The sequence below is a fragment of the Caretta caretta genome, chromosome 6 (assembly GCF_965140235.1).
Source record: "Caretta caretta isolate rCarCar2 chromosome 6, rCarCar1.hap1, whole genome shotgun sequence".
NCBI lineage: Eukaryota > Metazoa > Chordata > Testudines > Cheloniidae > Caretta > Caretta caretta.
The window spans coordinates 121,030,937-121,058,659 of record NC_134211.1 but is presented as its reverse complement, the minus strand read 5'-3'; the positions used below and the strand labels follow the sequence as shown (position 1 = coordinate 121,058,659).

The 27,723-nt window shown below is 47.4% G+C and overlaps 1 protein-coding gene across 4 annotated transcripts in view; it reads right to left on the bottom strand.

Moving 5' to 3' along the window:
- The window catches only part of ARMH4 (armadillo like helical domain containing 4), a 123,190-nt gene that overhangs the window by 52,287 nt on the left and 43,180 nt on the right, over positions 1-27,723 (bottom strand). For all 4 annotated transcript variants that reach the window (XM_075129971.1, XM_075129969.1, XM_075129970.1 and 1 more), the window contains one exon: positions 23,813-24,049. In XM_075129971.1, the coding sequence (XP_074986072.1) occupies positions 23,813-24,049 (237 nt within the window). The remainder of the gene's footprint in view (positions 1-23,812; positions 24,050-27,723) is intronic.

Below are 27,723 nucleotides of genomic sequence, written 5' to 3'. Positions count from 1 at the left end.
GCTTTTCCATAAAAGTTGAGCCATTTCACCATGCACGTTCCAAACCAGTAGTTATTTCTCTGTGTTTATGATCTAGATAACTAATGACAAGCAAAACCTAACAAGCCCACTGAGACTCTAGCGCACAGAAAAGGAAGCAGACTTGACAGCTGAAACTTTCCTATAAGCGTCTAAAGTGCAGTTGTCCTTTCGATAAACAGACACGAAGAAGCCCCAGACGCGCTCAGTATGATATGATTGAATGGAGGGTTGGTCCATTTTTAGCTTGTACTGGTAGAAGTGTTTTGTCTCAAACACTCGCATTGATGCTACAGTCTCAGAGGGAAATTCAGAGAATTAGAGGATTGATTTAACAACTGGCCTGCTGGTGCAGCTGTAAATCGACACCTCCTGGGTGTGGTGTTCTGTCCCATCTGGTGACACTGAGATCACTTAGAGAGAGATTAATGAGTCTGCTCTACAGCCTTAGGTAAGGGCCCATATGGCTTTTAGCTTATGCAGTAGAGCAGGGGTGGGCAAACTTTTCGGCCTGAAGGCCACAGCGGGTTTCGGAAATTGTATGGAGAGCCGGTTAAGGGAGGCTGTGTCTCCCCAAACAGCCAGGCGTGGCCCGGCCCCAGCCTCCTATCTGACCCAACCTGCTTCTCGCCCCCTGATGAGCCCCCCGGGACTCCTACCCCATCCACCACCCCCTGCTCCCTGTCCCCTGACCATCCCCAGACCCCCCCACCCCTGACTGCCTCCTGCCACCCCATCCAACCCACCGTTTCTTTCCTGACTTTCCCCCCGGGACCCCTGCCCCATCCACCCCCCTGTTTCCCGCCCTCTGACTGCCCCGACCCCTATCAACACCACCGACCCCTGACCACCGCCCCCGAACTCCCCTACCCTCTATCCAACCCCCCCCTTACTGCGCAGCACAGAGCACCGGTGGCTGGTGGCATTAAAGCCGCGCAGCCCAAAGCATCGGGTCAGGCCGCGGCTCTGCAACTGCGCTGCCTGGCCGTCCAGAGCATTGTGCCGACGGCACAGTGCTCTGAGGCTGCGGGGGAGGGGGAACAGTAGGGGAGGGGCCAGGCGCTAGCCTCCCAGGCCAGGAGCTCAGGGGCCGGGCAGGACGGTCCCGCGGGCCATAGTTTGACCACCTCTGCAGTAGAAGCTCATGCACTAAACTTCAGAGGTCCCAAGTTCAATCCCGCCCACCAACGACCGGGGGTCTGTCGGTGTTACACAGCTTCAACACAAGTGTCAGAGTGCAAAGGGGACTGAGGTGTTGGTCTGTTTTACTAAAACACAGGGCCAAATTCAGCCTGGGGTAGGCAGGTGTGACTGCCGTTGCGGGACCTACACAATGAATGGACATTTACCCCTGTGCAAAGCCAGCATAAGACCTAAGCATGACCTGGAGTCTCTCCAAGAAGGGTGAATGTCACCCTCGCTGCCGTACAACATATCCCAAGTACTGACAGGGTGAACTCAGAATGAAACGTTGGCCAGAACTCAGACTTCCTGTGCCTTTGTGACTTTAACTTAAATCCTTATTAGAACAGGTTTTGTAGGGTGACCTCTTCGGTGGCCATACATGAACGGCATCTGTTGCAGCAACACCTGGGAGACCCTGAGGACAAACAGATACATTCTAAAACTCACTGAAGTTCAGCCCAGCAAACCCCATGCAATTCTCTCTCTCCAGTTGTGTGTGTCACTCACATGCTGGCATTCCAGGGGTTAATTTACAGAGGGATTATAGCCATCATCTACATTTTATTTTTATTTCACAAAAGGTACAGAACATGCTGCTCCTGCTCAAGTGAGACAACTAGAGTAACGTCTGTGTGATTTCAATCAAATGGCTGTTGCAGATGCCCCAGAGTAGTAGCGACATCTCACGCCAGATTGTGCTAACACATATATTCATGGCACCAAAAGGCAGGAAGGAAAGAATGAAGCTTTAGGAAGTGCTGAGGGGAAAAGTCATTCAGCTTGTGACCCAACATGCTAGCAATGCAGCTTCGACCTATAGCATTCCTGTGAAGAATGCAGCTGACAACATTATTTCTGGTCCAGATTAATGATAAACCAATAGTGGTCACAATCCTGAGCTGCTTGATTTATAGCTTTAAATACTCTGAGTTATTAGGAGAGGCATTTTAAAAGAGAAACTACATCTGTTCCTGCATGCGTCAACTTCCCTCCCTTCTCCATTATTACACAAGCAAGTTCTGCAAAGGGAAACTGAACAGGAGAAAGGAATTTTCTGCACCATTTATGGATGGGGTGGGGAGAAGCGGTAGACCTCGTATATCTTGACTTTAGTAAGGCTTTTGATATTATCTCGCACGACCTTCTCATAAACAAACTAGGGAAATACAACCTAGATGGAGCTACTACAACATGGGTGCACAATTGGTTGGAAAACCGTTCCCAGAGAGTAGTAACAGTGGATCACTGTCATGCTGGAAGGGCATAACGAGTGGGGTCCTGCAGGGATCAGATCTGGGTCCAGTGCTGTTCAATATTTTCATCAATGATTTAGATAATGGCCTAGAGAGTACACTTATAAAGTTTGAGGACAGTACCAAGCTGGGAGGGGTTGCAAGTGCCTTGGAGGATAGGATTAAAATTAGGGCTGTCAAGCGATTAAAAAAATTAATCGTGATTAATCGTGCTGTTAAACAATAATAGAATACCATTGATTTAAATATTTTTGGACGTTTTCTACATTTTCAAATATATTGATTTTAATTACAACACAGAGTACAAAGTGTACAGTGCTCACTATATATTATTTTTATTACAAGTATTTGCACTATAAAAAGAAACTTCAATTCACCTCACTGAAGTACTATAGAGCAATCTCTTTATAATGAAAGTTGAACTTAACTGCACTTAACAATAAAACCATGTAAAACTTCAGGGCCTACAAGTCCACTCAGTCCTACTTCTTGTTCAGCCAATGGCTCAGACAAACAAACATTCAGTGTTGGGGGAGGATGGGGGAGGGGAAGTAAGCAATGATTCGTGCAGGAGGAGGGTCTGGAGGACGGGTGGGGGTGACACTGGGGAGGAGCAAGCAATCACTTGGGCAGGAGGAGGGTGAGGGAGGTGTCTTGCTGCTGCCTCTGGAAGGGTGGTTTCTGGTACTGGGCTCGCCTCCTTTTACTGAGCTAGGTGGGCTCCCTTCAGCTGAGTGAGCCCTTGTTTGCAAGGGAGGGTGGATTTTACCTCAGGGACTCATCATACTGCAGGGGAGGAGAGGCTGGTGAAGGGAAGCTGAGCTTGCCAGGCCATGTTCTCTATGGGGGAAACCCCGGAGCGAGCGGCCGGCTAGGGGCAAGATGCAGAGGGGTTGGCCTGGGAGTGAGGGGCCAGCCGGGAACAATAGGGCCCGGGATGGCTAGGGTGCCAATACATCCCGTTTTGGCTAGGACAGGCCCCTTTTTCAGCTCTACCCCGGCCGTCCCTACTCCTTCGCCAAACCTGGGCATTTGTCCCGGCGGCAAGGCAGAGCGGAGAGTGGCGGCAGCTGCCTGGGGGTCAGCTGAAGGCGGCAATGCCCCCGCCCGCCCGCAGGAAAGCGGAGAAATCTGCTGCTGGCGAGCAGTGCTGGCTTCAGTGCTGGCCTCAGCCGGGGGAGGCCCGGAGCTCGGGGCGGAGAGGGGGAGCTCAGCCCCGGCTGCGAGCAGCTCGGGGGTGGGGGTCAGCCCCCGAGCTTGGGGGTGGGGGTCAGCCCCAATCCCGGGCGACACGGGGCTCAGCCCTAGCTGCGGGCAGCACGGGGGAAGGGGTCAGCCCCAAATGTGGGCGGCACAGGGTGTGGGGGGTCAGCCCCAGCCCGGGAGGCATGGGGAGGGGGCTTGGGCGAGCCTTGCAGGCAGAGGGGGATGTGTGGGGGAGGTGTAGCTCCGGCAAGCCCCTGGCCAACCTGTTTTTACTTTAAAAACGCTGGGATGAGAACCAGGTTACTTTCTCTAGCCTCCTCTCTTCCCGCCCTCTGGTGGCGGCTTGCGTTACTGCACCTGACCAGACAAGTTCTCTGGAGCGGCTCATCTCAGGTCTGCGATTAACAGGCATTTAAAAAATGAACATGTTAATTGTGCTGTGCATTCATCGCACGCGTTAATGGCAATTAACTGACAGCCCTAATTAAAATGCAAAATGATCTGGACAAACTGGAGAAATGGTCTGAAGTAAACAGAATGACATTCAATAGGGACAAATGCAAAATACTCAATTTAGGATGGAAAATCAGTTGCAAACATACACAGTGGGAAATGACTGCCTAGGAAGGAGTACTGCAGAAAGGGATCTGGGGTCATAGCGGATCACAAGCTAAATATGAGTCAACGGTGTAACGCTGTTGCAAAAAAAGAAAACATCATTCTGGGATGTATTAGCAGGAGTGTTGTAAGCAAGACACGAGAAGTAATTCTGCTCTATTCCATGCTGGTTAGGCCTCAACTGGAGTATTGTGTCCGGTTCTGGGCACCTCACTTCAGGAAAGATGTGGACAAATTGGAGAAAGTCCAGAGAAGAGTGACAAAAATGATTAAAGGTCTAGAAACATGATCTATGAGGGAAGATTAAACAAACGCAATTTTTTCAGACTGGAGAAGAGAAGACTAAGAGGGGACACGGTAATAGTTTTCAAACACATAAAAGGTTGTTACAAGGAGAAGGGAGAAGAATTGTTCTCCTTAACCTCTGAGGATAGGACAAGAAGCAATGGGCTTAAACTGCGACAAGGGAGGTTTAGGTTGGACATTAGGAAAAAATTCTTAACTGTCAGGGTGGTTAAGCGCTGGAATAAATGGCCTAGGGAGGTTGTGGAATCTCCATCATTGGAGATTTTTAAGAGCAGATTAGACAAACACCTGTCAAGGATGGTCTAGATCAGGGGTGGGCAAACTACAGCCCGCGGACCACATCCACTTAATCTGGGCCCCAGCTCCCGCCGGGGAGCGGGGTCAGGGGCTTGCCCTACTCCGCGCGGCTCCCAGGAAGCAGCCAGCATGACCCCCCTCTGGCTCCTACACAGTCCACACAGGCATGGCCAGGCGGCTCTGTGCGCTGCCCCGTCTGCAGATGGGGCAGCGCACAGAGCCTCCTGGCTGCTCCTCACAACTGGAGCCCCCCCGACCCCCAATCCCCTGCCACAGCCCTGATCCCCCTCCTGCCCTCCGAACCCCTCAATCCCAGCCCAGAGCCCCCTTTTGTATCCCAAACCCCTCTTCCCCAGCCTCACCCCAGGGCCCTCACACACACACCCCCGCACCCCAACCCAGAGTCCCCCTCCCACACCCTGAACTCATTTCTGGCCCCACCCCAGAGCCTGCACCCCCAGCCGGAGCCCTCATCCTCTGCAGCACCCCTACCCCCAATTTCATGAGCATTCATGGCCCGCCATACAATTTCCATACCCAGATGTGGCCCTCAGGCCAAAAAGTTGGCCCACCCCTGGTCTAGATTATACTTAGTCCTGCCATGAGTGCAGGGGACTGGACTAGATCACCTGTGTAGGTCCCTTCCAGTTCTATGGTCTACACACTTGTTTGAAAGATGCAATCAAATAATTTGTTCAGTCTCCGAGTGCCCTGAGGGGAACTCCAAACAAAACAAGCCATCTAGCCCTGCCATTTAACTCTTCGAGTACCACCGCTGCAACTGTTCAAGATGCAGGAAGAAACTTTTGCACTGTCATTCACAACAGCAATTCCTCTGTTTGGAAGAATCTATGGGGCAGTAGGGGGTGTTTTTTTAAAGCTAAATACAGATTAAATGAATCTTAAAATGTATTCAGACTGAAAGGGCATTATAGTGATTTGAACTGATCAAGAACCACTCTCAAATTGGGAAAGCGATTAGATGCTGCTCTGATATAGTGCTTCAGAATACGAGGGTTTCTGAATCGGTTCCTGACTTCACAAATGTCTGTGCAAAACAGCAACAAACTGACTAACATGGAGAAACGTTTCCAAAATATATTAACAAGCTCAGCTTTAATGTTTGATCTGTCTTCAGATCACCATCTTTATTGCAGTGACCAGTGTAGACAGCACCTGCACCCCCAGGCAGTGAGTGCTTAACTATCTTAGCACTAAGTTGTCCTCTTGTTTGGCCGTTACGTTGTATTTGATCAGGCGTCTGGTAGAAGTTTTAGTCCTGCCTGTGTGCTGGAATTGTCAATTGCAGTGTCCCAATAAATCCATGGATTTCTATAAGCAAGTATTATACTATTGTTTGTTCAGTGCTGACAGTGTGTTTGGTACACCTCAGAAAGCACCCAAGCCAGTACCACTGAAGCAACGGAAAGACTCTCATTGGAAGTAACATGAAGACAGACCCTGCTGTGAAGAGCTTTCAGTACAGACAGGATTCACTGACAAGCCCAAAGCAAAGAATAACTGGCAAGATTTTTTAGGCTTATATTATTAACTACCATTGTTGGCTCATTTCTTGCGGGTGTCACAAAAGCAGCAAGTCTTTAGGGCAGGGGCGGGCAAACATTTTGGCCCAAGGGCCACATCCGGGTTATGAAACTTTATGGAGGGCCGGGTAAGGAAGGCTGTGCCTCTCCAAACAGCCTGGACCCTGCCCCCATTCGCCCCCTCCCACTTCCCGCCCCCTGACTGCCCCCCTCAGAACCACCAACCCCCCCTGCTCCTTGTCCCCTGACCACCCCCTCCTGGGATCCCTGCCCCTAACCGCCCCCCCGGGATCCCCCCCCATCCAATCCCCCCTGTTCACTGTCCCCTGACCGCCCCCCTGAACCTCCGCCCCGTCCATCCGCCTCCTGCTCTCTGTCCCCTGACTGCCCCCCGGGACCTCCTTCCCCTTATCCAACCCCCACTCCCTATCCCCCACCCCCTTACCACACTGCTCAGAGTGGCAGGAGCTCGCAGCCATGCCACCACCCTGCCCGGCAGAAGCAACGGGCCAGAGTGCCAGCAGCGCAGCACACTGAGGCTGCGGGGGAGGGGGGACAGCGGGGGAGGGGCCAGGGGGCGTGTCTCCCTGGTCGGGAGCTCAGGGGCCAGGTAGGACAGTCCTGCGGGCCGGATGTGGCCCACGGGCCGTAGTTTGCCCACCTCTGCTTTACGGGGACTTGAATGCACGGAAAGAGACACCACGACTTTAAAACTTTGCAGGTTTTAGCACCCAATGAAGATTGCTCTGAGAAACTGAATAATATGAGGAAGTGACATTCTTTGGGGATTTCCCATGTTATTAAAAGCTCGGTGATGACTGGCTGGTTGATAAATGGCTGGGGTGTAACGCAAAATAATCCCCACTGCACAGAAAGGAGCTGGACCAGCAGCAGAACCTAGCATTGGGAAGGTTTAATCACCAAAATCCAGAAGCAAGACAGCAATCCATTCAAAACTCCACTCTATCCACCCCACATCACAGAGCTTAAGACTACAGCAGTTGAAAGTCAGCCCAGTCCTATGAAGAGCCCTGACTGGATTTTTAAACTGCCCTGCCCTAGAGTGAATCACCCAGTCTTGGCACATCTGCACTCATCAGCAGTACTGGGGTGCAAACATGCAAGTGAATCTGGCTTCCCATGTGGAAGGCGTATAGGATGTGATGTTACTGTTGGGGACACTGGGCATGGCCACTAGGTAACTCGAGGGGATGGAAGACCACGAGTGTCGATGAAGCCCCCTCGCACTAGGCCCAAGTGACCTTGCCCCCCCGAGCCTGGAGGCACTCGCAGCAGTCCTGCTGAGGATCTTGCAACAATATGTTGCGAGCACAGACTGTCTGAAACTAAACAAGGCCAGACAGGGCAGATATGGCAAAACAATGCTGAACAAAACAACTCCATATATAGTTTAACAGATGATACAAAGAAAAAGGGCACTAGCTGGTATACCGGATTGGCTGGCTATATGGATACTTAGGGCAGCTTGCTATTGGATAAGTATGCTGAAAAAAGGATGTATAAAAGTCTGTATAACTTCCTTCTTGGTGTGCAGGATTTGAGATTAATGTCTCCCTGTACCACTTGAAGCTTCAAATAAACTTTTCCGCTTCTCCACCCCGTTGTGATTATTGGGCGACGCACACCGGGCAACGAACCCCTGCTGTTGCTCGCCTCGGGCACTCTGTGCCGGCAACATTACTGTTGGGGACACTGGGGCATGGCCACTAGGTAACTCGAGGGGATGGAAGACCACGAGTGTTGATGAAGCCCCCTCGCACTAGGCCCAGGTGTCCTTGGCCCCCCCCTCCCGCCTTGAGGCACTCGCAGCAGCTCTGCGTACTAGGCCCAAGTGTCCTTGGCCCCCCGCCTGGAGGCACACACAGCGGTTATGCTGAGGATCTGCAACAATATGTTGCAGAGTCAGACTGCCTGAAACTAAGCAAGGCCAAACAGGGCAGATATGGAAGAACAATGCTGAATAAAGCAGCTTTATGTATAGTTTAACAAATGATACAGAGCATCAGGGAACTAGCTAGGAACTGGATTGGCTGGCTATATGGATACTTGGGGCAGCTTGCTATTGGATAAGTATGCTGGGAAAAAGGATGTATAAAAGCCTGTGTAACTTCCTGCTCTGTGTGCAGGATTTGAGATTTTATTCTCCCTGTACCTTTTTGCAGCCGCAAATAAACTTTTCTGCTTCTCCACCCCGTTGTGATTATCGGGTGTAGCACACTGGGTAACGAACCACTCAAGCTGTTGTTCAGCCTCTCGGCACTGGGTGCCGGCAACATTACCGTCAAGAGGAGGAGAAGTAACAAAGGTCAAGACAGACAAGATGCAGCAGCGGCAGAGAGTGCTATGAAATATTTAAACACCTAGTCCAGTAGTTTAGAACACTCTGAGTGCAGATAAATCTGAAAGTTCTGCCCAAAGCAAGCAGGCAGGAGGCCAGTGCAGTGCCACTTAATCAGACTGCAAGCCAGGCAGGCTGATTATGTTCCTGCAGGATTTTGTGAGTGTGCTTCTAACGATCAGCAAATGAGCTCGAATCTCAAAATCAATTTTAATAGCAATTCCCAACAGCAGGGTCCAATAATAAACAAACAGATGATTTCAGGAGTCACAAGTTTCTCTCTCCTGTTTCAAGAGAATCACATGTCCTCGTTCAGGAAAGCACTTAGTTAGGAGCTTAACTTTAGGAATATGCTTAAATCACACCGACCTCACCCGGGACACAGCACATCCCTAAAATTACACACATACTTAAATGCTGTCCTGCAAAGAGCTGCTTCCCTGAATGGGATACTGAGAGATGGCGTCTAGTAAGTTAAGTCTCTAGAAAGGCCGTGTGCATACTACCTGGAAGTGCATCACCAAAAATCCATGTGCTTGAAGGAGTTTCATTTTCACTTTCACTTCACTTTACATGCTGCACCTCATGGCTTTGGTGGAGTATTTGTTCTCTATGCAACATCAAGAATGTGTGGAAACCTCAGGAACACGGTTGAGTTCCAAATAACTATTTACGAACTATATGCAAACATACAGGCCTAGGTCCCTAGACACGCTGCTGCTCTGGCAGAGTTTTGCTGACTTTTGCAACAGAAGGGCTCCCAAACTGTTTAAAGGGATATTACACAATTCCTATACACTACAGCTTCCTATTACTGTTGCTGTTGAAGAGCTTTTGAGACTTTTACAGAAAGATTGTGGAGTTTAGTGCTGTCAACGTTGAGCTCAGACTAGGGCTGTCAAGCAATTAAAAAAATTAATTGCGATTAATTGCACTGTTAAATAATAATAGAATACCATTTCTTTAAATATTTTTGGATGTTTTCTACTTTTTCAAATATATTGATTTCAATTACAACACAGAATACAAAGTGTACAGTGCTCACTTTATATTTATTTTTTATTACAAGTATTTGCACTGTAAAAAAACAAAATGGTATTTTTCAATTCACCTAATACAAGTACTGTAGTGCAATCATAAAAGTTGAACTTACAAATGTAGAATTATGTACAAAAAAACTGCATTAAAAAATAAAACAATGTAAAATTTTAGAACCTGCAAGTCCACTCAGTCCTACTTCTTGTTCAGCCAATCGCTCAGACAAACAAGTTTGTTTACATTTGCAGGAGATAATGCTGCCTGCTTCTTGTTTATGTCACCTGAAAGTGAGAACAGGCATTCTCATGGCACTGTTGTAGCTGACGTCGCAAGATATTTACGTGCCAGATGCACTAAAGATTCACATGTCCCTTTATGCTTCAACCACCATTCCAGGGGACATGTGTCCATGCTGATGACGTGTTCTGCTCAATAACAATTCAAAGTAGTGCAGACCGACGCATGTTCATTTTCATTATCTGAGTCAGATGCCACAATCAGAAGGTTTTCTTTTTGGGCTGTTCGGATTCTGTAGTTTCCGCATCGGAGTGTTGCTCTTTTAAGACTTCTGATTTATTTAGCGTGTGCATAGTCGTCTAACCAAACGATGGCATCTTCAGTGGCGTGATGCAGTTCTTCTAGCCCACTGCTGAACCTAGTCAGCAGACATTCATCGACAAAGTGCATCATCGTCTGTGTTGCACCGCAGCTGCACAAAGAGCTGTCACAAAGGCCCAAGCGATACTGGTTGGCTGCACAGAGACCTTGCCCAGTCTGGAACCTATTCAACAGGGACCACTGGTGATGGGGCAGGTCAAAACCAGGCAGGCAGACTGTGGGATCAGCAACGAGAGACTGGTTAGGGATTATAAAAGATATCCATTCCTCTCGCCAGAGTGTTTCCACCCTCACATCCGGGTGTGGCCGATGAGATCATAACGAGCGACGTGACGGCAAATGTGCAGCTGGCAGTTTTAAAAGATCATTTTGTGCAGCGGCAGCATGCTCCACACCTAGTCCCTGTCAGATTTTGGAAGATTCCTAATCCTTGGGTCAAGAGCTGTAGCTATCTTTAGAAATCTCACATGGGTACCTTCTTTGTGTTTTGTCAAATCTGCAGGGAAAGTGTTCTTAAAACGAACAACATGTGCTGAGTCATCATCCCAGACTGCTAGAACATGAACTATATGGCAGAATGTGGGTAAAATAGAGCAGGGGACAGACAATTCTCCCCAGAGGAGTTCAGTCACAAATTTAATTAACACATTATTTTGTTAACGAATGTCATCAGCATGGAAGCATGTCCTCTGGAATGGTGGCCAAAGCATGAAGGGGCGTACGAATGTTTAGCATATCTGGCACACATGGGTGGCTCCACCAATTTTGCCACCCCAAGCAGTTGCCGCCAAATTGCTGCCGCACCTGGAAGAGCGGCGGAGCTGCTGCCAAATTGCTGCCGTGGGTCACGGACTGCTGCCCCATTCTGAATGCCGCGCCGAGCACCTGCTTGGAAAGCTGGTGCCTGGAGCCAGTGCTGCTGGCACATAAATACCTTGCAATGCCAGCTACAAAAGTGCCATGCAAATGCCTGTTCTCACTCTCTGGTGACATTATAAATAAGAAGCGGGCAGCATTATCTCCCGTAAATGTAAACAAACTTGTTTGTCTTAGCGATTGGCTGAACAAGAAGTAGGACTGAGTAGACTTGTAGGCTCTGAAGTTTTAAATTGTTTTGTTTTTGAGTGCAATTATGTAACAAAAAAAAATCTACATTTATAAGTTGCACTTTCATGACAAAGAGATTGCACTACAGTACTTGTGTGAGGTGAATTGAAAAATACTATTTCTTTTATTATTTTTACAGTGCAAATATTTATAATCAAAAATAATATACACTTTGATTTTAGTTACAACACAGAATACAATATATATGAAAATGGAGGAAAGCATCCAAATTATTTAATAAATTTCAATTGGTATTCTATTGTTTAGCAGTGCAATTAAAACTGCAATTAATTGCAATTAATTTAGTTAATCACGTGAGTTAACTGCGATTAATCGACAGCCCTAGCTCAGACCCGTGCTGGCTACAATACAGTTGCTGATAGCAAGTTTCTTTCTCGCAAAGTTTCCATGACTAGTCTGGACAGCAATTGCTATTTGTCTGTGAACTAAGAGTCCGTCGACATAAGGATTTCAGGGGTGTGTTATTAACTATTTATATTACAGTAGTACCCAGAAACCCCACCTGAGACTGTGTCCTAAATTCTGAACAGGGTCACTGCCCCAAGGAATGTAAATAGACATGGCACACACAGGAAGCATTATCATCCTTATTTTACAGGTGGGAACTGTGGCACAGAGATTAAGTGACTTGTCCAAGGTCAGACAGGAAATAAGTGGCAGAGCCAGGAACTGAAGTCAGCTCTTACAAGTCGCAAGCCAGTGCTTCCTCTCCCAAGGGATTGGCCACTGTGAACAACTTAAACCACTTCTCTTCCTCAAAAGAGCACACAGTCCCTGAGTTACCGTCCAAACTCACCTCCTTTTTGCAGCCTGACTATTGGCAACACCAAAAACAAACACCACCACATCAAACTCAACCTCCTGGAGTTTGACGGTTCCTAGGGATTTCCTCCACAACCTGCTCTGGCCCACAGAGACACACCCGTCACCCTTATGCTCTGGCTTGAACTAATGAGCTCTGCCTGCCAGCCAGCATGAGGCAGCAGTAATAATTATCCTAAATGTGAATGGTGTGTTTTAGCCCCTGAGCTTAGGGTGGCTCAACAGAAGCGTCCCGCAGCACTGTACAGGGCCCACCAGCCAGTGACAGTCCCGTTTGATGTAACCCTATAGCAGTCTGGCTAGCACAGAGCTCAGAACAGCCTGCCCATCCCGATTATGGAAGCCATGCTAGAAACCCCGTTAGCAACTACTGTACATTTAAACAGTGCGAAATTGAGAAGGAAATGGTAAATAAATTAGAGCTTGTGCAGATGACTGAGAAACTGGGGGGGGGGGGGTTCCTTTGTGTGATTCCTGGGCCCCCGCTGCTCGGCACATTAGCTACGTTATGTATTCCTCTGTCACACAGCAGCAATGTGAAGTCAAGGGGATTCTCTCCCTGGCTGCGTTACCTAATATATTAGGTGCCACTGACATCCAGCAGAACAACTTTCACAAGCAGTTCCCCTTAGTGGGACTTAGAAGCCAGACCACTGGATCGGGATGCTCCTTTGTTCAGTATTTCCACCAGCAGAAGCAGTTATGGCTAAAGCGAATGAGAGAAAGGATGAAATACCATTATCTCCATTCAACAGAGAGAGAAACTGAGGCAGGGAGACGTGACATGACTTGACCAAGGTCGCACAGCAAGCCAGTGGCAGAGTCAGGAATAGAACTGACTCAGAACAGTGACTTCTCTGGTGCACCACAGTGTCTTATGTATAACTAATCATTTCTGAGCCCTGGCCTGAGAAACACAGGATCATGACTTTTAAATCACTCCTATGTGACCTTGGGTAAGTCACGTAACCTTGCTGTAAAAATGGACATACCAGGGCTGCCCTGCCTCACAGGTGTGTTGTGAGGATAAATCCAGTAAAGACTGTAATGTGCTTTGAGATCTACTGATGAAAGGCACTGTATAAGAGCAGGTATTATTATTACAATCCTCAGTGCCAAAAGCCCCTTCGCAATGCATATACCTGCAATAAGAGTTCTCAGGATAATACTAATCAGTATATTTTAACTGATACTGTAAGATGCTTGTAAGCAGATTCAAAATGTACCCACTGCTTTTATTCTTGACCTTTAAAACTCACTGGCCCGTATGCTTTTATTGGTGTTTGTTTTCAGAGCCCACATACTTGGGACTGATCACCAGCCAAAGAATGAACTAGTTCAGAATTACTTCTTAATTCTTAGGGTTGCACAATACGTTTACACATTTCCTGCGGAAGATGAGCCAAATAGGTGAATCCGAGTTCGGTTTTCAAAGAGCTGGTATTGCAGTTGCAGTTTTCCTGGCCTATGCGTAAAACCTTCCCTAGCCGTTCCAGCTGACAGCGCCGCCACCTACTGTTGAGAACAAAAAGGGATCACTACAGTTCCCCAGGAACTGAATCCAGCCTGCAAGCCATTCCGGTCTCCAGGAGATGTTACTGCATTTTATGCCAATCCAGAGTTAAATTCTTAGCTGGTGTAAACTAATACAGCTCCAAATGGAGCCATGTCAATTTACACTGGCTGAGGATCTGGCCTCAGAACTGCATGTTCCTCCTCCTTTCAGATGTAAAAGCCTCTTCTTTTTACTTAAAACAAAGTTACTGTATAGGAAAGGGATGTGATCTAGGAATAACACCACCACTGCCCACAGTCAGCACAGGTAAATTTCCCACAGCACAGTCCATCAACACAAAACTTGGGCCAACTCTGCAAAACAGTTGTTTCAGGACAGATGTGTTTAAAGAGCACCACAGCAGCCCAATGGGACAGAGCAGCACATCTCACATCCGGTAGGGGGAGAAAAATTGCACGCCACCGTCCTGAGAAAAGTTCAAGCTGTATCTACACTCCCAGCCTACGTTGGCAAAACTTGTGTCGCTCAGGGGGGTGAATATTCCATAGTTACACCAACGTAAGCGCTATTGTGCAGAGCGCTATGTCAGCAGGAGAGCTTCTCCGCCAACACAGCTTATGCTGCTCGCGGGGGTGGGGGGGGGTTATGCCGACGGGAGAGCTCTTTCCCGTCGGCATAGAGCGTCTTCAGCACACCTGCTGCAGCAGCACTGTAACTGTAGACACACCCAAAAATCAGAGAAGGAAGCCACCTGGTTGATATTCCCCATGGAAGTCAGACCACAAGTCATTATCATGAACCTCAGCCGTATGGTAAGCACAGGACATGGCTTAATGTCCAGATTCTTGAGAAGTTACACTCGATGCACTGGTTTGTTGGCTGCTCCAGTGAAAGGCAGCAAGAGTCTAATCCAAACCCCTTTGAAGCCAATAGAAAGACTCCCATTGGCTTTGGATCAGGCCCCAAGTGCTTTAAAAGAAGGGCCAACTCACTGGCCAAACCTTAAACATCAACATATGCAAACAAGTCACAAATACACCACAGAGGCAACATTCACTTTGATCACATAAAAATCAGGGTTAAGATTCCATCAGAGATGTTCACACCATTCCATCACATGGTCTCATCACATTCTCACATGGTCTCACATTCCATCACATGGTCTCATCACATTCTCATCACATGGTCACACAATATGTTTGATGCAAAATGGTACATTTGTTGTACGAATGGTTGCAATATGCAATGCAATCCAATCGAATGTATTGGTTGCTGAATAGCACAATTGCTGTTTGTGTATGTTACAAACTTTGGGAACCCACACAAAGGAGATTGCAGAAGGAGACTGAGTAGCTGCACAGCTTAATTTGTGGATGAATCAAGGGCAGCGATGATGTATGGAGCTTTTCACCTGAGCTCACTGGTTCGATTCCTGCTCAGCCTGGCAATGACAGTTGTCAGCAGATGTGAAATGAGCTCGTGGAGTCACTCAAATTTCCAAGTGAACAGGTGCCCATATAAACAAACATCACAGTTGGTATGAGTTGGCAGTATCAGCAGAGAGGGCAAGAATTTAACAGCCATGGAGACTGAAGTACACTCTCACTACTCAGGGAAGTCGGCCATTGAGACTGAAGTACACTCTCACTACTCAGGGAAGTCTCACTAAAGTGGGGTTCAGATGTGCTGGGTGGAGCAGTTTAGAGAAACTTCCATTGATTCTCCATATACTTCACCTGATTGGTGGCGAAAATATTTCCCTTTCAAGGACTGTTTCTCTCCTTTCAATAGGAGTGAATTTACTGCATCTATATGAGCTCAAAACTATATTATCTCATATTCTCATCGACTATGCAAGGTCAGCCCTGACTAATACTTGGAGGAGTCAGCTCCAGGTCAACCTACGTCCAACCAAGTGGTGTTGGTGGTTCAGTAGCCGTGGTCAGGGATTCCTGTCTCAGTTCATTAGACCGCAATGCACCTCAGCATTTTTTAAAAAAGAAACTGAGGACTACCATATCCAATTGAAACTGCAGGGGAATTTGAGGTAGACTCAATGTAATTATATAACTGGAATTTAGCCGAGAAACTGCAGCTACGCTAAACCTAGGATAGCATTGTTAACCCCAGCACTTGCAAGAAGCAGTGTGTTTTTCTTAACAACTGCAAGATGGTCAGTCCTCACCTTTACAACTCCAGAATTAATTTTATTAGTTGTTATTACATGAAATGACACCATCTCCAACAGCAGAGCGCTGCTTAGCATCATACTGGAGCTTTGGTCCAGTACTGAGTGGGAAGGAAGAGTACAAGAGGCAGTGTGTTCTAGCTGTTAGAGCAGGGTATGTCGACACAATAGCCTCAGGGTATGGTTGCAGCTCGTGTAGACATACCCCAACTAGCTTTGATCGAGCTGACACGGCAACCGAAGCAGCGAACCTACAGCAGTACGTGTTTCAGTGCAGCCTAAGTAATTATCCAGGTGGGTTTGTACAGTCCATGCTGAAGTCTGTGCTGGTGAGTCTTCACATGCTAGCTAGATGAAAGCTAGCTCAGGTATGTCTACAAGAGCGGCAATCACACCCTACGATTGCAGTGCAGCCATACGATCGGAGCAGGAGACCCGAGTTCCATTCCTTCCCGTCTGCTGTGTGACTTGGGCAAGTTACTTAAGCTCTCGGGGCCCATAAAATGGAGATAGTAATCAAGGTCATGTTCACTGGGAAGTTATCTCCAGTTGGAAGACAAGCCCCAGCAAGATCAGATTACCTCACACTTCAGAAGATAATATCCACGTGAAAGAGGCAGTAAGGATAGAATCTCTTAGCTACTCCAATCAAGTGAAAGGAAAGGACCGTGAGCTCTTAGAGCAGAGCAGAGCCCAGTACCTGCGACTGTGTTAAAAAAATTCTAAAAAAGCTTCATCAAGATGCGTGTTTACCTACCCAGAAAGGGAAAGTTCAATTGTGCGGACACTTCAGCTAGAAAGTTCGTTTTGTATTCAAGACCAAGGAGAGAAAAAGCAAAACAAACAGAACTGGAAAACACTTGGTCGAGTTGTGGGACTCACTTTAGATTAATAAAGCTTCCAGCACAGATGGCACTGCCAATAAATTAAAAGAAATAATGCTTTACTGAAACCCTAACTCTTATTTTCCCAGGTTTGTAGTAGGCTATGATTAGAGTTCTTCAGAAACGAAGAAAAGAAAAAGAGAGACCTGGGGCAATATTTATCCTATCGATCCCTCTCACTGAGTAATGCCGATTCCAACATCTCTGTGAGCAGCATTTGCTTGAGGTCTGAAGGAATGATTTTGTTATTGGCAACCCAAACACACTTATTTCCAATAGATGTTCCTGTCCAGCCCTCACAGAGGGTAGGATTTGTATGTTTATCAGAAAGGAGCCTTTCCAGAAGAACTTTAATCTCCAGAAGTCCTAGATGCTTTTATTTGGACACACAGTACGGGGGAGGGTATGTTTAAGTCAATTCTGGCTCTTCCTTTCTGAGCTGGATACCATTCTTTCACCTTCTCAGCAGGTAGGAATCTTTTAAAGCAGAAATTCTCAGTAAAGCACAATAATGGGGCATGGTACTAGCCACAAGTGACCTCTCTCCCCCCATTCTTCCCTTAGTCACTGTGCAATCGGAACCAACACTTTGCGGTTCAAGACTAGCATCAGAAGTGAATTCCCCCTTATAAGGAATCAGCTCAAGGCTGATGCACGCTTACATGCTACTCTTCTGGAGGGCTTACGTGGGATGTAAATGGTACCCAGGCAGGCCTTCTGCCAAAGAGTGTCTCATTCCCTGAGAATAAGTGCTGTCCTCTGATATAACAGCTCTTGCATCTATACAGAAGGCCACACACCTTAAGGATCAAAGCAAAAAGTTTAGGAGCCAGGAGGATCTTGGATTCTAATCCTGGGTGAATCACTGAATAACTGGGACCTGGAGAAAGTTACTGGAGCTTTTGGAAACTCCAAGGAGACCAGCTGTAGAAGCAGGACATCACTGAATGCTAAATGTTACTTCTAAGTGAAGCTGAGCTGTCTGGGGTGAACAAATTACAGGACAGAGGAAGGAGACAAGAATATTGCCTGTACTATGAGACACAAGAAAAGATCTTTAAATTGCAGATTTAAAAAAACACCATTATTACTTATATTGCAGTAGAGCCTACAAACAGAACAGAGATCTTACAGTCTAAGTATAATCCAAGAGACAGCAGGTGGATATAGACAGATGGACAACACAAGGAAGCTGTCTCAGAAGGTACAGAGACAGGCAGGGTTAGAGCAGAGTCAAGGCCCCAACCCCCCAAAGCTAGTCAGCAGCGCTTGGCTGGTATAACGTGCCCAGATCATGGTCTGGCAGATGCCAAGTGCGCTCCCAACGACACTGCACCTAGGCAGGCCGTTCGGCCAGTTTTAAAACATACAGTCCTGCTTTGTTCTGATTAGTCCTCATCCAGTACTGTTTTAAAACCAATCTGGTATCAGGCACAGAGCACACCATTTCAAAGAGCGCACTGCTCTGCCCTGACCTAGGGCAGGACAGGTGTGTAACCCACATTAATTGAGGGCATGCTCTTCAAAATGGCATCCTCCACGAGGCATGATCTTGCAAGGTGACGCCGAAGGAAGCAGGCCCACGCCATTCCTAGAAACCCCAAAATACTAGACATTTTTGGTAATGTGCCAGTGGACACTTCAACTGCACCTGCCTCCTGCACATCCCTGTGACAGCAGCTGCTAGTCCACACACCCTCACCAGCAGCAGGGATAGAGACCCCAACAACTCATATACCAGGGCTCTTATTGGCTCATGCAAGATCCATCTGAACCATCTGAGACTTTTGTACCTCCCCCACCTATGCCTGAGTAGCTGGTGTCAGAAACCATGAAGGGGAACAGCATACAAAAGGAGCTCATCTTTGAGCTGATCCTGATTTCCTTGCAGTCTAGCAGGGAGTAAGCCAGGCGAGACTAGTTTTTAAACTGCAGGAGGTTTGCAGGCTGGGTAGTTGGTATCAGCAGGCTGCCTAGCTTCGCCCCACAGCCTGTTACAAACATCTGCAGGGGGCATGGCTCTCCTCAGCCCTGCTTACCCAAAACTTTATACGTGGAAGCCACCCATACTACCTTTGGCCTGATCTTCAGGTAGCCTGTGCTTCGGCCTGTTCTACTGCTGAGGCTGTCGTTTCTCGGGAGGGCTGGCTAGCTTAGGGATTCAGAGCCTGTGATTCCAACCATCTCTGCACTGCAGGGGTACCTAGGAACAGAACGTGGAATAACAGCAGCCTTTGGGACGGTCTTAGCCCCTCCTAGGTTTACACTGTATCACTGGGCCTTGCTAATCTGCGTCCTTCTGTAACTGATTTGAAACTGTTCTAAGTCAATAAGAGCTGAGCCGGACCCTCTTGTACACATCGTACTGGATATTGGTAACGGCATCTCCCCTGCGTCCCACTGAACTGGCAAAGGAATTCTCGGCTGCTTCTAAAACTCAAGGCTGAAATGGAGGGAAAAAAATGCTGCAGAGGGAAGTCCCTGATAACTTGGTTGCTGGTGTTATGTGGCTGACCCTAGTTTAGCATCAAGTCAGACAAAAATCCCTTTTGTTGTTGCTGTTGATGGGAAGAATGAAGGCCTAGACAGATGTGGCTTTTTGTATTAGCCAATATTTCTAAGTCTCTCCGCACAACGGGAGGTAAGAGTTAAGGCTGGATAGTACATTGATCTAGCCAAACTTACCGAGACTTCGCTTTAACTGGCCACATAAACCTTTTCGAACAGCTGCTATTTCAAAGTAACATTTTAAAATGTTGCAAGATTGCTGTTTCTCAGTATATTCAGCCAACAATGTCAGACCAAAATCAGCTCAAATGTCTTATTACATGTGTGTGAAAAAGACCCTTGCTGTTTTCCCCTTACCTTGATAGGTTTATAAAGATACATTTATTATCCCAAGCAGAAGCTTGATTTCACCTATTTTTCATAGCAGTTTCTTCTGAATTAACCTCTTTGAGTGCTGTTTAGCACAACCCAATTCCCGTATTTTCTGAGAGTTCCCAAGGCTACCCCACCTTTTTGCTGTTCTCTGCTAGAGCCTGGGAGAAGCTGCTGGATATTACCCATACTTCCTTTTTCTTGATCTTTGCCTCCAACTTTATTTCTATTATGGAATCAATAATCAAAGTGTTTCCTACAGAACCATGTGGATCTTATTAACTCTTGTAACTGACTAACACCAGATGGCCTGTGTAGATTCAGATTTCTCTTTTCCACCTCACCAGGGAACGATGAGACTATCAAATTTTTACTTTTAATATAATGGGCTTTTAATATAATGGGCTTAATTCACGACTACACTTCTCCAGTATTATACTGATGTAACTTCTGCAGAGTGTAAAAACAGAGCGGTCGCTTTGACCCATTGTGCCTAGGCCTAAGTGTGAATTGTATTTCTCTCTGAAGGCCCAATCATGCAAACACTAAGGGCTTGTCTACACTTGAACGTTGTTTCTGAGTAATGAAGGGTGTGAATTTAAAATGCAATCAATATTCCTGAATGACTCCACCCATGGAAACTCATATTCCAGGATTGGAGTGTCCAGACATGGAGCTGATCAGGAACAACTCATTGTGTAGACAAGTCCTTACATAATGCTTACTACTATGTGTAGTACCACTGAGCACTACGCTGGATGGTGTTTGCAGAACAGGGTCATAAGCCTTTTTATTGCATCAGTCGTTAAAAGGAAATACGACTAGAGAAAGTAGAAGTTGCCTTTGGGAAAAACAAAACAAAACCCCCAGACAATTTGACCACAGGCTTGTTGTGATTCTAGATATTTTCAGGTAGGAGTTACTCAGAAGTTATGATGGCAGTTGCCATTACAAGAAGGCGAATAGGATTGTTAATATTTAGATGTATTTGGAGGCTGATTCTGGTTCAACAAGAGAAACCTGATTAAGTGTTTGTCTTCTTTTAGGATCTAAAACTTTCAACTAGACACAGCTGGAACAGGCTCTGGAAAACAGACCAAGAAAACAAAGTGATGGTCCAAATGTACATTTTTCATTTGTTATGAGGAACATAGCTGTTGATATCAACAAACATTTTAAGTGCTTCATTTGTGCTCTGAAGAGCAGGAAGAGGAACTGGCGAGGAGCTGTATAAATTCTCTGGAGAAAATAACCCAAATAATCTATATTCCAGGGATCATTCATCCTACTTTAGTCAGGGGCCACTCACCAGAGCGGCGCCACCTGCTGGTTGTCTCAGGGACTAGCTCTTTCAGCCAGCACATCCTCTTCTGGGGGTGCCTCTGCCGCCACCTTTTCCGCCCGCAGACCCGTCTCAGCCCACGAACCGCAGTGTCCTTTTCATGATTCCACCCTCCAGCCATGCCACCACCCATGTGTTCCCCCTTCTGGGGGGGTGGGGAGGGAAGTATCTCCCAATGCTATAGTCCAGCCACTTCCCCAGTGGCCACACTACTTTGGATCCCAGCCCAGGACCCTGTAGATAGCAGCCTTCTGCTGCTTCTCCTTAACTTCTCTGCCAATACCGCTTCAGTTCCCTGGGCCATTGCCCTGCAGCCCCAGCACCTTTTTCGCCCTCTTTTCAGGGTCTCCAGCCTGCAAGTCCCAGCAGCCAGCCAGGAGCTCCTCCTTGCTCCACCAGTCCCTGCCAGCAACTGCTCTGTCCTGCAGCCTGCTAGGAACACAGTCCTTTCCCCTTGGACTCCCTGCAGGAACTGAGTGTCTCTGGCCTAGCAGCTCTTTTTATGTAAGCCCGCTGGGCCCTGACTGGCTGCTCCCTGCACAGCTTCATAGGCTGCTTTTAACCCCTACCTTTCTGGTGTGGGGTGAACACCCTTAAACACAAACTTATGTTACATGGTAAATACTATAACACAAACTTATGTTACATGGTAAATACTATAACAGAACTCATGTCAACATACATATGCTCTAATACATATGACAGAACTCCTGTAAATGGCTACAACACACTGACACATCTGGCGATGACTGGCAGCTCAAGAGGCAAAGCTTTGCAGAGATACTTATCCAGGGTGCAAACCTGCCAGTTGTCGAGCACTCTGGCCCTGAATCAGACTAACCACATGCTTAACTGGAAGCATGTGAGTCATCCCACTGGTGGCACTGAACTGCTCAAGCCAGCACAAAGGATCTGGTCCATTATCATTTTTTCCGAGACACCATAAAACTAACGCAAGAACAAATGAAAAGCTTTCTGAGGCTCTCCCAGTGCAATCTTTCTCTCCCAAATATTCCCCTGTTTATTCCTCTAAATCCAATTCTTTAAAATTAACCAGAAAGGAGTTAAGGAATCAGAATTATTTACTTCACACCTTGCTCCTGTCCAGTTTAATGGGCTAACAAGACCCATGCAGATTTTACATGTGAAATATTAAACAGTATTTCCACGCAAGATTTAGTCAGCCAGGGCGATGTCAGATCAGACTCAAACTCAATCTGCCCTCAGCAGGGAAAGAGCAGCCTGGCAGTTGAGGATCTCAAAAAATGCATCAGAGAAAACTACCACCACCAGAGCAGGCTGGAAACAGATTTACAGGGGAAAGAACCGCCAAATACAAGGAATTGAACCCCTGGCAGAAGTGTAAGTTATAATCACACAATACATGATAGAGGCTGCGGATAAAAGGACTCGAGAATGGTTTGCTTGAAGGGCCCATCAGAATGGCCAGATGTTTAATGGTCACACGCAAGGGTGTTCTGTCTAGTCCGGACCCAGCTCCCATCAAAGACACTGGAAAGATTCCCACTGATTTTGATGGGAGTTGGTTTGGGCCCCACAATATGCAGAACATGACACTGGTACAATTGCTACTTTGCTTAGCCGAGTTTGGTGGTCTCTCTCTTTAGTAAACCTTCCACTGGCCCACACCTCAGGTCCACTGCTCACCTCAGATGGCTGCTAGCCCCCATTTCAATTCCTAACACATTCAGCTGCGGCGTACATGGATGGGAAATTCACGTCATGTCGATAATAAGGCAGACAACTAAAGCTGTGACCAAAGAAGTTTGTAGAAGAGGCTGATGCTGTCTTTGAAGCTTTCTACGTTGCCTTGTGCAGCAGAGTTCGCCACACAGCTGGTGACTTCGCATACAGTGCATGCTGCAATGGTTAGGCCCAGGAGACTGATCTAGGGCACGGCCTTCCTAGACTGGTGGTTTTCCCAGGTGGGGATACCTGATCTGCTCATGCAATCCAGGGCTAGAGATAAGCTGGGCTGAATAGACTGAATATAATTTCATGCAGGCCTTGCTTTGTAACCTTCACCAGTGCTGCCTCACATACCATGAACTCATTGCCTCCAAGGCTGACCCATGTACCTGGAATAGATACCTCTCCTGTGAAATGCCAGGAAACTGGCACTGAAAGGAATGCAGCAGCAGAGAGCAGCAGTTGCAAAATGCTTGACTCACCACTACTCTTCCCTGTCCTAGCGGGCCTCACTTTACTGCACCTCTCCTCCAGCAGAGGGCCCCCAACTTTCCCTTTGAAGCTCAGTTTGCAGCACTTACCTTAGCCAGCTAGAGTGTCAGCAGAGTAATACGGAGCGAGGCTTTGGAAACAAAGGGCTAGCACGGGTGCTCTGAGGGGGTTCTCCGTTAAATGGGATGTTATTTGACTGGGGACACAGAGCCAGATTCTGATCCCAGTTACACAGGAGTCCATCTGGAGTACTTGCATTGACTACAGTGACACTAGTCCGGATTTAGGGAATAAGTGAAAAGCCCAGGGGGGTTAGTGAATAAGTGAAAAGCCCAGGGGGTTTCTGAGCAAAAAATGCAAAACAAGGAACACTCCCCCTTGAAGAAAGAAGAGAAGAGTTGCTCTTACCAAGGCCCTGGTTTTGCTGTTCCCATTCAATGGTGTCTGGAACTTGGTAAGATACCCCAGCCAGCTGTGCTGCAGAGTCTCCTATGCCAACTACGGGCTCCTGGGAAGTTTCGCCAGGAAGAGTGAAACCTGGCAGCTCCGTGTCACCCTCCATGCTTTCCTCCATTGAGTCTGTATCTCTGTCTTCCTCCTCTTCCTCTTCTTCATCCTCCTCTTCATCCTCCTCCTCCTCCCCCTCTGGACAAACAGAAACCAAGACAAAAACAACCGTGAGAAAGACCCTGCAAAGCTGAAGATTTATACGTCTGTGTCATCAGACTCCACTAACTGGGTTTGCTACCAGAACAGGTTTTATTTAATTCATTCAGAAAGACAGACTGGTTATTTGAACCAGGTTGTATCAGGTTTATAGGGTATGTGACACCGAGGAATGGGTTAATTTGGAAAAGTTATCAGCTTTCTGAAGTTGCTAAGTAATTATGTTCTGTCTTCAAGTTATTCTCAGCCAGTGAGATGTGTTCTAAGGATGTCTTGTGTCAATGGTGGAGTATGTCGTCATTCCGTATCCTGAGTGTGTGTGTGTGTGTATTTGTGTGTGTGCCTGGTGTGTGTGTGTGTATGGGTGTGTATGTGCGCCCAACAAACGTGTGCTTGTCTTGACAATTTTTCAATTAAAGTGAGAAATGTTTTCCTAGTTTCCAAGCTTTAAAGCAGCAACAATTTGCTTCTTTTTTTTATCATCAATATTTTCACAGCACCCAAACACATGCCAAGTTATTTCCCAGCACAATTACACACAGTCCCAGCTCAAAAGAGCTTACAGCCAGAAGCCTCGATCCTGTGATCGGATCTGCTAAGGCAGATGCATGGGCCCACGAGGAGTCCCATTGATTTGTGCTGGCACATCTGTTTGCAGTGAGGATCACAGCAGGGACCGGATGGGGCAAGGAAGGACAAGGGTTACAGCAGTGTCACATGGTTACTTAGTTTAAGCAAATGTACTTCTAGGTGGCTCCACTTTGAAAAAAAAATTTTGAGTCACTATGGCAAAAATAGTGGGCCACATCCTCAGCTGGTGTAAACTGGCATAGCTCCATCAGCTACATTGATTTACCCAGCTGAAAATTTGACCCACTGTGTCTTCAGAAAGTCTTTGAAAGAATCCAGTAGGATTAAGATAGCATGTGACCCTCTTTTCACCTGATTGCTAGAGTGCTGGACATCTGAAAAGGCAATAAGCTGATAAATAATGATCAGAAATATTTTTGCAAGCCAGCCTACACAAACATAATATCCCTGTAGTTTATCATTTACGTAAAGCGCACTTTGATCTGTTAAAAACTGCTCTACAGACGTAATCAGAGTGGAAGACACTGTCACCGTGCAGCTGGAGGTGTATTCCAGCCAGTGGGCCTCAGCCTGTGTTAAAAACAAACATTCTAGGAAAAATCCACATTTGGATACTTCTAATAGGTGAGTCATTTGGGCTCAGAGCTGGGTCCCACATATACTGCTGCCTTGGCAGTTAGCTGGAGCAGCTCAGCTTAGATAAGGCAAAGTATAAGAGTGAAAAACTCAAATACTTATCACGACATTGAGAGCTGTACCTTATTTAACATGGCTCTGCTTTACCCTGCTACTGGATGCGGTTACACTTTAACAGGTCTGGGTCCAGGAGTGAACTAGTAAACAAGTAGTAAACAAGCTGGAATAACTTTTGGAAAGGACGTTGCTTTGTGGGGAGGACACCCAAGTTTTGAATTCATTGTTTTTGGAGTTCCTCCCTCTACTTAATATTTCAGAGATGAGAATGGCATTACCATTTACAAGCCTTCGGCGTGCCGTGCTGCATTAGTATCAAAGACTGGTGCATGACACAAGTGTTTATATCATCAGGGATTTGCTTTAAAAGGCTACATTGCTTTTCAGATCTTCAGATGAGACAATTGCACTTTGATGAGTTTTATTCAATTCCAGAATTTTATGCAAGTGATACGCTATTTGGATTTAGCATAAAGGTCATTTCTAAGAACACTTATGCCATGCAGAGTAATGAATAGAACTTCGGGGCACCATCAGCCCCTTAGATTCTCATTACCTTTGATAGGAGAAAGGCAGGAGTATTTCATCCCCCAGTGGCTTTGTCCTTCTGCTTTTCCTATCCTTTCAAATAAACAACAAGAACTTTCACTGCCATTTTGAATGAGCTCACACCAAAACAGTCAGCCTCTATGAACAGGGCTGGAGCTTATCCCTGGTGGGTCACGAGGAGAGTGCTTGCAGGAGAGTTGCAAAGACAAATTAATGTAGGTGTTTTGCAGTACCGGGTTTACCATGGCACCAGTGGCTCCGTGGCGCTGGGCCCATACTCAGGAGCCCTGGAGTCCAGACCATGGCCCCGCCTCCACACCCTGCTTTGCCTGCGTTATATCCCAAGGCCCCATCCACTGCTCATTCCTCTTCACCCCCATCCCTCCCGCCTGACCCCTGGGCATGGGGCCAGTGGCGTGGCTGGACTGAACAGGCTCCCAGGGGTCACGTCCCAGGGTCTGGGTCTGCCCTACTCCCCAGCACGGCTCTGGCTGGGTGGTCTCTGCTGCTCGCCACCTGCGGGGCCCCACCTGCCTCCTCGGGATGAGCTGCCTCAGACCAGTGCTGGCAGTCTCTGGGCAAGGGGGCACTGGGCATTAGGGTGGGGCACTGGGCAGGGGGGCGGTGTGGCATAGGCCTGCCCCCAAGGGGAAGGGGCACACTGGCAGTGCAGGGCTGGGTGGGCCAGTGTGCGTCTGGCAGCTGCAGTTTGTAACCCGGTGTCCTCATGCTGGGCTTTGCAGAGCAGGGCTACTCCTGCCGTGCCATCCCCTGCCTCATTGCCCCCAGCCGGCCCCATGCTCTGGAGACTGACCCCACCTGCCATGCCCCATTGCCCCCATGGGGGTCCACAAATATGTTTGGTGCCGGACCCACAAAAAGTAATCCAGCCCTGTTTTGTTCTCTGCTGGGAGAAACGCTGCCAGAAAGGAAGGTAGCAGCTTTGGATTTCTAAGCTTTAATAGTAGACAGAAGGGGGGCAAAAAACACCAGCAGAAACTAGAATATTAGCAGAGTTCCCCCCCAGCTCTGAAGGAGGGTGGGGAGAGCTGGGCAGCAGGTGAGGAAATATGGACTCAAGGTCAAATCTGAAAAAGATTTAGGGTCAAAATTTTTCCACAGTAACTACTGATTTTTGGGAGCCCAACCTGAGGTGCCTTTTAAAGGGCACGTAACAGCACTTCTGAAAATCATGCCCCTGCAAAGCATCTGAAGCTGGGCACCCAAAAATCAAAGTGGCCGGAATCACTAGTCACATCTGAAAAGAGCGGTTACAAAGAGAGATGTGGTCCCTAAACTGCGATGTCCATTTCGCGATCACGCCACAAAGATCAAGGGGATTCAAGTCTTCTGGCATAATCACTGGTAAAAATCCCTATTGGACGGATGGCTCCTGAATGCTGCACCCCCTTTTTCCTCTACCCTTTACCGCAAGTTCACAGTCTGAAAAAGGCCTTTAAAAGCTCCCTATCCTGTCGCCAGCTGTCCACCGTTCAGCAAACCGTGAGAGTAGTGAAGAGCGCCACCTGCCAGTCACTGGGAGGAAGTGTTGTCTCCAAACAACAGCACATTTCACAAATGCTAGGAAGGGCAAAAGAGGAAACTGACAGAGACAGACAATCCACATGCAGACCTGATGCTCCCACAGACCAGCATTCAGGGGCAAATGTTGCGCAGCAGAACCCCAGAATACTCCAGTGAGTGAACCCCACCGTGACAATGTTTCCCTGCGCTCATGTACATCGCTGGGCACCCCAGAGCTCTGACAGCGCCGGAGGTAAAAGAAACAAAAGTGGTTACGGATGCCTAGGATGGAAGCC